This window comes from Pipra filicauda, unplaced genomic scaffold, assembly GCF_003945595.2.
Source record: "Pipra filicauda isolate LSUMZ 115617 unplaced genomic scaffold, ASM394559v2 scaffold181_size1560634_pilon, whole genome shotgun sequence".
NCBI lineage: Eukaryota > Metazoa > Chordata > Aves > Passeriformes > Pipridae > Pipra > Pipra filicauda.
In genome coordinates this window covers 21116-29993 of record NW_024104289.1, presented here as the reverse complement: position 1 = coordinate 29993, position 8878 = coordinate 21116, and the positions used below count along the sequence as shown (strand labels likewise).

At 43.3% G+C, this 8878-nt stretch overlaps 1 protein-coding gene across 1 annotated transcript; it reads right to left on the bottom strand.

The window, feature by feature from the left end:
* Positions 1-205: 205 nt before the first annotated feature.
* On the bottom strand, positions 206-7828 carry LOC113996661 (C-type lectin domain family 5 member A-like). The gene is made up of 7 exons (XM_027737862.2): positions 7714-7828; positions 6027-6095; positions 4727-4822; positions 3629-3694; positions 2383-2522; positions 2033-2142; positions 206-1486 (listed from the first exon to the last, which is right to left on the bottom strand). Exons 1-7 carry the CDS (start codon positions 7793-7795, stop codon positions 1282-1284), a joined length of 768 nt encoding a protein of 255 aa, XP_027593663.1. The 5' UTR covers positions 7796-7828; the 3' UTR covers positions 206-1281.
* Positions 7829-8878: the final 1050 nt, after the last annotated feature.

Sequence of the window (8878 nt, the reverse complement as noted above, 5' to 3'; positions counted from 1 at the left end):
CAATCCTGACATATCTTAACCTAAATCAAAATTCCATCTTAAGATGCATGTTGTTATAGGAAAAGAGGGAATGGTTTTAAACTGAAAGAGGGCAAGTTTTGATTAGATAGTAGGAAGAAAATAAAGTTATATAATACATATTAGTATGACAATTGCTATCCTCAAGTCTTTGGTACAGTTGCAATTTTTATAGTCACCAGTTAAAATATGAATTCCTAAGAATTTTAAGAATATGACAAAGGTTTTGGTCCTGTGTTATTTTTTAGTCCAACATTAGCTTTGTTGATATATAAATTTCTGTTTGTATTTTATTTACAAAAAAAATAAGATGTGTTGAAACCCACTGTAGAGAAAATAATTTCTTATCAAGCCTCATCTTTCTCTTAAAAACTACAAATAATGTCTTTTGTAAATGCAGTTTTCTCTCTCAGACTATTCCTGAACAGTTGAAATAATTTTTTTAAATATGTATCTAGCTTTTTGACTTTCAGATTTTGTCCCAGTCATCATAATTGTCCCTTTGGATAATATTTTACAATTCACACTCCTTCCTGCAGAACATATTCCTGTGTTTAAAAGAGGTCTGTGGGACTCACGTTTCCTTGAAAGCTGGCACTTTGCCATACTTGTTTGTTTCTTCTTTTTCTGTTTGAAAATGTGAAATGCTGTTTTCCTCAGTAGTTTCTCCCACAATCTAAAGCTTTTGCCTTGACTTAATGTCCTTTAGAACTCATTTCTTTACAGCCTCCCTCTCCAAAACTCAACAGCAGTTCCCTCCAGAGTAAAACACCTTGGCTGGTTTTAAACTTCTTCATGGTCTCCCCCTCTAGCAGATAAATCCAGTGTGTGGGTGACACAAGAAGTGAGATTTACCTTTCAGTGTTTTTATTTCTAACTATCACCAAACTGCCTTAATCTGCAGTTGGATTTTCATTCAGTGACCCCATTGAGATATTTTTGCCATAAGGTTACTTTTTCAAGCAAAACATGTTGATTTGCCAAACTGGAAACTGAGAGCAAAAATATGTTTCCAAAAAACCAAAAATGTTGGATTTTTATGTCATATGTCATTCCCAGACCTGCCATGCCCTGCTCTGCCCTGCAACCACAAGTTCAGGTGAACACAGATACCTAGTTTGGCTCCTGCCCTGTCCCACAAATATGACTGACAGGACAAAGTCACATGTGTATGTGTATAAACCTTCCTCTGGACAAAACTGGTTGTTAAAAACCCAGACAAGGGCAGCTAAAAATGAATGACTAAAATCCCATCCACATTTCCTACAGGAAGCTAGGGATAACATTCATGCCTGGAACTCTTCTTTTTAACTCTCCGTCTAGCTTTCGTTGCAGCTTTTCTGAAAGAGTTGCAGATTTTTCACACATATTTTGTGTTGATTTGACTCCCTTGCAAGGTGCAGTGTGTACTTCCCTAAATCCAATGACTGTGCAGAGATAGTCACCATGAGGTCCACTTATATTAAACCTGAAGAGGGAGAAAGCCAGATTTAGTTGCATTCCTGACACAGTCGATGTGATGCAGTGAAAGGCACAGTGTCCCCTGGCCTTTCTGCCAAGTTGTCAGGGGGAGCAGAAACTGCCTTCTTGGAGTCTCCCTCCCAGTCCTTGCTTTTCTTCCCCAGTTCTCAACAAAAGTATTTGGGCAAAGCTTTCCCATCCAGAGACCCTCCCCTGCTTTGGTCTCCTTCATCCTCCCTCTGACATCACTCTCTCTTATCCCTACCTCCTCTATCCTTCCTTTCCCCACACAACTCCATCAGTCAGATCTTTCCTTCCCCACCAGAACTCCAGCTGTGTCCTCTCTTGCCATCCTGATGGGACTTACCTGTGTTCCCATAGGACTTCAAGGCTCCCTCTTCCTTGTCACAGGAAGTAGAAACACCTGTATCTCAAGGAATCAGACCCAATCTCAGTCCCTGATCTCACTTGTGCTCTTGACTGTCTGCTCTGGTTTTGGGGTTTTCCCTGCTTCCAGACATTGCCTGACAGGGACTTGCTGCAATGAGCTTACAGGGCTGGGTCATGTTCCATGTTGTTAATCCACTTCCACTTCTGCTCTCTCTCAGAGTATGTGAGACCAAGTAAGTAGTAATTGTGTCTTGATTGTTCAGTGAGGTAGTGCTTGAAAGGAAGCAAACCATGACAATATATTAAAATTACATTTTCTTCATCAGAGGTACAGAAAGTTTGTGCTAAATGGCCAATACGGAGGGCACAGTGAGCATCCAGCTACGCCAAGTGGCTGGCAGCAGATTAGAGACCTCAAACACATCCAACAGGAGCAGACACCAGTGGAACTCCTCAGGCCTTTGCCCTGTAGCCCAAATAACCCTGGAACAGCCCCATGGATTAAGATCTCACCAGTTCTTCCTTGTTGTCAATGATCACCAGGTCTGAACCCATGGCAGTACATTGTTTACGGGAGGCATTCCAGTCCTTTTGTGTATTTGGAGAAAAGAAGTAACATTTTCTCCCATGTTTTTCCCATTGTTTGGGGCAGGCTGCAGGAGGGAAGAACGGATATGGGAAAATCCATGTTCACACTCTCAAAACGATCCCATGACAAAAGAGAGGTAAGAGAGGAAATCAGAGCCAGAGAAATACCTGTGTGGTCCTGCTTAGAATTGTACCAGACCCCCAGGGATCTCGAGCAGTCTCTGGAGCTGATCCCAGCCCAAGAGTCACCGGGCATGAGGTAGAGAGGGAGCACCACAAAAAACATTATGCAGCCTTGCCACTTTTTGCTCAACAGATAGAGAGAAATGATCAGGGCAAAAAAACCATCTTTCGGTCATGGTGCTGCTAAGAGATTGAACGTTTCTCTCCATTGCCAGGCAGGGACCACAAGGAACAGAGAATGGGACCTGGAAAGGGGGATGAGATTCAAGGAGACAGGGCCTGCATGAGACACTTTGTTGGGGATCCAGCAGCTCCTAAACTGCAAAAGGCAATTGCACTGAGTTAAGATGCCAAGAACAGAAGGGGATTGGAAAAGTAGTCCAAGCACATTATCCATCCTGCTCACTGCAGGAATGGATATACCAGAGGAATTGTTATTTCTGTGCCTTCCCCTGCCACAGACTCCTCTGCACTGGCAGGAGAGAGTCATCAGCTCTTCCCACCTCTGAGACAGAAGTGCAGAGCTGACCCACCCCTGCTCCTAAAGGAGGTGCAAATGGGAAACATCTCTGGCCTCCAGAGTTCATCCTGGGAGTGTCTGGGATAAGATTTTGATTCCTGAGATGGCTGAGGTTTTATGTGTTTGTTTCCCTGTAGGAGATGTACCCCAGGGTTACAGGGTGAGGCATTCTGCATTCTGGGGTTTGGGATCTCCAGAAGTACACTGACACATATAGGCAGTGTGTATTCTGCTGTGATTGGGTCTAGGCGAATCACATGCCCCCCGAGGGTATATACTGGGAACTTTTCCTTCAAATAAAGGATTTGGCTGTTTGCAATCCTCGCTGCTGGGTCTTGTCTTATTAAGCCATTAATAAGCCATATTTCCCTTCTGAACAAAATCTAGACACAACCCCTCTCCTGCTGCCCTTCAGAGGCAATCCAACAGGCTTCTGGAAACTCTTTGGAATGATAGAGCATTACGTACCTAGTGCCTCTTCAGGGACTTGGGGCAATGTTTTTGAGTCCTGTGGGCTGCTTGCAGTTGGATGATCTGGAAAATAACAATACAATTTCTACTTGGAATGAAGGATTATTTTTCTATACACTGTCAAAGCTGTCCTGGACTTCTTTGACATCCCCATCACCCAGGATAGAATGCCCCGTCTACCTTTTTGCTCATCCATTAAAAAATACCTCTCAAAACAGTCCTTCCTATTGCAGGGCAGATTTCCAAAGAACCAGACTCTGAAATTGAACCAGAATTACCTCACACCTTTTCAGAGCAGTGGGGACTGTAATGCACAGCACACACAGAACCACAGCAAGAGGAAACAGGAGTCATTTCTGGGAGCTCAGGGCTCCAACCATTGTGCTCTTGGCTCAGTCCATTTCCAGCCCAGCCTGGAGTTGTGGGCACTGTCTGCTCCTACACTGAACAGCCCTTGGCACATATTGGAACAGAAGCCTACTGTGCCCCAGCTGGAAGCTGCTCCAACAGTGCTGCTCCCCCAGACCAGAACAAGAAAACAGAGTTCCTGTGAGGTTTTAAAAACCTTCATCAGTTGTGATTGATTGTGGAAGCCTCTCAAGCTTTCTCAGCTATCAAAGGATGGGAAAAATACAGTCAAGCCCAAGTGAAATTTAAAAATGTTTCCTTGAAGTAGTAAACACACTTCTTTAAGTTATGACTTAGTTGCCTCTATAAAATGACCTTTTATTCATATTTAAAGATTTTGCTGTCACAGTCATCTTGTTGACATGATACGATGTCGTCTTGAAATATTGTCACCAATCGCAATCCTAACAACAAAAGGTATTATTTTATCTTGATTTCTTTCTCCAAAACATCTGTGTAATAAATTCTTTAGTATCTGAACATTGTCACTTTTTCAATTGGGTGTTGGGTTTTGTGTGTTGTTGTTTTGATACTTAAACTTTCAGAAACAGTTTGTTAAAAGTTGCTGCCTTTTCCCTTCAAACTGTCCTTCTGTTGATACTGGCATTGGAGGTCATGACCCAGATGTCATTGGGTGAGTGAGAGGCACAAATTAATTGCTGTTATTACATTTATTTCAGAACTTACATATGTGTACCAGACACCCAGCCAGGACCAGTAGGAGGATTATCACAATCAATAAAGCAACCACTACAACAACATGTTTTCTGGAACAGCTTCTACCTACAGATAGAAAAAATAAATGTTAAAGGTTAAGAGCTGGAAAAAAGCCCCTTCTTCTTCACTCCCAGGTGCCTTTTTCAGGCTCACTCTGGGAACCTGAGGCCTTCCAGATTTGCCTGCTGAAGCCAGGCTGAATGTCCTGGTGGCTCTGGACACCTGGGCTTGGGGAACTGAACAGCATCATGATACGGAATGTGTTTGAGGAACAGGTTAAAGGGAAGAGAGTCCTCATAGCACTGGTTTGTATAAGGACAACTTATACAAACTTATACAGTGGGTGGGTAAGAGAGGGAACTGCACCAAGGAGAGGGTGACTGTCAAAAATGTGCTAAAAATGTCTGCTCAGAGAGACTGAAATCCACAGAGGCAGCCTTGGGGTTATTGAAGGACAGCACCTTGGAATATGTGGCCAATATAAGGCACCTGCCAAGAATGCTCTAGGAACAGGCTAAAGGAAGAGCTGTGAAGAGCAGATCCAGTAAAGCAGAATATAGTGACCAATTCCAAGGGACATTAGGTGGCATATAGCTGCATTGCTAGTGCTGTTTTGGAATCCCACTCCTAAAGCTCTCTTTGCACCCAGGGACTAGAAAATGAGAGATCTACTATGAACTCAAGTCAAAAAAAAAAGAGGAGATCTGTGGACATCAGCTCTGCTTTTCCAACCACACAGCCATGGAATGGTTTAGATTGGAAGTGACCTTCTCACATCACCTGCTCCAGCTGCCCTACTCAAGCAGTGTTGGCCAGAGCAGGGTGTCCAGGACCAGGTACAGTCAGGTTTTGAAGATCTCCTGGGAATGATGACATTAAATCCTCTTGCATTACGAATCATAGTCTCAGTAAGTCCCTGAGGGAAATGTGAAAGTACTGCATATGAAACTATTACCGGAAGGTATCACACATGCCCACTCTCTGCTACTTCAAATTCAGTTGTTGACTTTTCAGAGCTGTTGGCGACAGGAGGTTGGGTTGGGTGATTTCTTAGTTTGACCCATAATATCCTTATTTTCCTCTGTCAGTGAAGTTGACGAGGGTTTAGCTGCATTTGAATTCTCCCTGCTCTGAAGATGTAGAGTGAACAATTGCCTGTTTCGGTCTCTCACACAGGTTTATATCACTGCATTTTTGGAACATAAGGTATGGCCCCCTCTGCCCTTCTCATTTAAAGCCCTAACAATTTATCACACAGTTAAAAACTCACCAGCTGATGTGTGTCCTGTTGCAGCATTTGTGTCTCGGGAATTTAGTTTCACTTCTGTGTATGTAGAACCTGAACCCAAGCAAAAATAACAGAGTACACAGAGAGCTGAAAAACAACTTAAAGGAAACAGAAATGACTGAAATTATAAGAAATTATGAACACATGAAAACAACTTAAGTGTTTAAATATGCCTAAATAGTATTTTTCTCCATTAAAGAAGCCAATTCTCTTCTCTGTGCTGACCAGTGACATGACCTGAGGGAACATCTGGAGCTGTGTCAGGGGAGGTTTAGGTTGGATATTAGGAAAAGGTTCTTCCCCCGGAGGGTGGTTGGGCACTGAACAGGCTCCCCAGGGCAGTGGGCACAGCACCAAGGCTGACAGAGTTCAAGGAGTGTTTGGACAACACTCTCAGGCACATGGTGGGATTGTTGGGGTGTCTGTCCAGAGCCAGGAGTTGGACTCGATGATCCTTGTGGGTCCCTTCCAACTCAGAATATTCTATGGTTCTATATTCTATGATGATACATTCACATCCTGTAGGACTTACTCAAAGCAGGAACAGATCTGGCTTTTCTTCAGTGTAGACAATAACAGAGGAGACATGTAGACAAAAGTGAACAAAATATCTTGAGAGAGAGATAATACCTGGGAAATATTTTGCATAAATTCAGTGAACACATAGAAGCAAAGAGTTGGTAGGAGGTTCCCTGCAAGGCACAAGCAGAGAAAGAAAAAGCGCTGTTCAAACTCTATAAAAACTCTACATAGGAATATATGGATTAAATGATAAGACAAATGGAACTTTTAATTAGGTGGCATCTCTTGTGGTTGCCTGTCCATTTAGCCATGAAATTATCTGTTGAAACAGGTGATAAAACACTGTTTCTTGGTGTGTGAGAAACTCCACCAATCTGAAAATAGATAAACAGGATTCACACTTTCTATAAAAGATGAGCACAGAATAACAAGGAATTATTTTTGTCAAAGAGATACGAAGATTAAAAAGAAAGGGAAGAAAAAAATGAAGAGAGACACAAAGTTTTTTAGGAACTAATGTCATGCAGATGTAGCAAAACCAATGCAAAAGGTTGTGCAATAATTTTTAGTGCATTAAAGAAAGCTAAATCATAGGTTAGAATTTTGCAAAGACTTTGGTACTAAATCACACCAAACCTGTCCATGAAACATTTTGTTCTTGATGTATTCAACAAGTAGTTTGCACAGACCAACACAGGAGGAAAAGCCCAGAGGCAATGCCTGCTGTGCTCAGGGAGCAGAAACGGCCTGTGCCTGAGACTGCTGCAAACACCAGCAACAGGAGACACTCAATCCTGATCTCTTTGCTGCAGGAATCAGAGTCTGCCTGGTTCAGGGCCACTGGGTGTTCAGCTGTGGAACAGTCTCCAAAATTGAAAAAAACTAGTCTTTATATCAAACAAGATACTCTCCCTTACACTTTCACCTTAAAAATGAAAAGTACACCTTAGTACAATCCTCCCTACTTTTTTTTTTTGTGTGGTAAAAAATTGTATCTGGACAACCCACTTGCACATTTTTCCCAGCACTGACCCTCACATTTCCTTCATGCTCTTTGGGGCTTTGGTGCTCCATGACACGCCTTCAAAATATGTGGAAAACAAACTGAAGAATGGAAAGAAAGCTCAGTGCACACCAAGTGACCTACCTTGGAAATCAGTGACCTGCTGTACTCTGGGTCTGGCTGATTCAGGTAAGTTCAAGTCAGCATAAATGATATCTTCTACCATTCTTTCTCCCCCTTTTTCTTCCTTCCTTCACTGCTGTTCTTACAATGACACTCTGGACTGGGTATGACTCCCCTCTCTAACCTTCAGGAGGAAGTTCTTTGCTTTTCCGGTCCTACACAAACTCGAAATGAAAAGAGAAGTCTAGTCTTAGCTCATCTTTTGATGGCAGAGTGTTGTCATGTAAGAAACAGAAGTAAATATAAGTTCACGACCTCCAAGTGGTAGTCTTTTTTGGGAAGTGGTTTAGGCATTAGCAACGTCTTGAGTTTCCAAGTCTTCATACACAAACACACACGCACACACATACAGCCATTGTGATTTGAAAAGCCAACCTTTATTCCCGGAAATGGAAAGCAGAGGAAAGTGCAGGGATCCAGCAGTCAGCCCTAGAGAGCAGAGGGAAGCTCTCTGGGTGGGGCCATGGCACATCCCACAGAGCAGCCCTGTGGGGTCCAGCAGGCCCTGCTCTCCAAAGCAGACATCTTAAAGGAGGACATGCTGGTCCTGAGCCAGAAAGGAATGGACTTGGCCCTGTTGAAACAGGACCCTGCCACACTCAGGGGGGTCACGTGTCTGCAATTCTTCAGAATCAGACCCAAGCTAACTTGCTGTATCATGAGGAACGTGGGGTGTGTGCAGCTCAGAAACATGTCCTTCCTCTCTACAGGTAAATTCTGAGGGCAATGGGGATTCATAATGGTCCAGGCTGTTCCAACAGTGCTTAATATGCAAAGGCTGACCCACCAACTGCACCACAAAGCAAAAGCTTGCAGGCTGTCTTTCCTGGGAAAAAGGGTTATCACTTGCTTTTTTCAGCCCTGCGCACAAACTACCAGCCTGAGTCCCAAAATTGCTGATGGAGGAAGATTCCTCCCAGACCAAAGGTGCCAGGACAGAGAGCTCCTGCTGCACATGGAGTGCCCAGGCACCACAAAAACCAAAGCTTCCAGGCTTTCCTTCCTGGGGTGTTACAACCCATCCCAGCAAAAGGGGAGGGGGGGTAACCCAGGTTTTTATCAATAATTCCCTTGAAGTGGATTAGAGTGAAGAGACACTGAATAGTCGGTGTCTGAAAACATATAT

Excerpts from the sequence above, each read along its gene's own strand:
- LOC113996661 (XM_027737862.2), bottom strand. The coding sequence starts at position 7,795 with ATGGTAGAAGATATCATTTATGCTGACTTGAACTTACCTGAATCAGCC. Across the intron at positions 4,823-6,026 it reads AACAGGACACACATCAGCTG|GTAGAAGCTGTTCCAGAAAA; the intron begins GTGAGTTTTTAA and ends TTCTATCTGTAG. Across the intron at positions 3,695-4,726 it reads TGGGTGTCTGGTACACATAT|ATCATCCAACTGCAAGCAGC; the intron begins GTAAGTTCTGAA and ends GTTATTTTCCAG.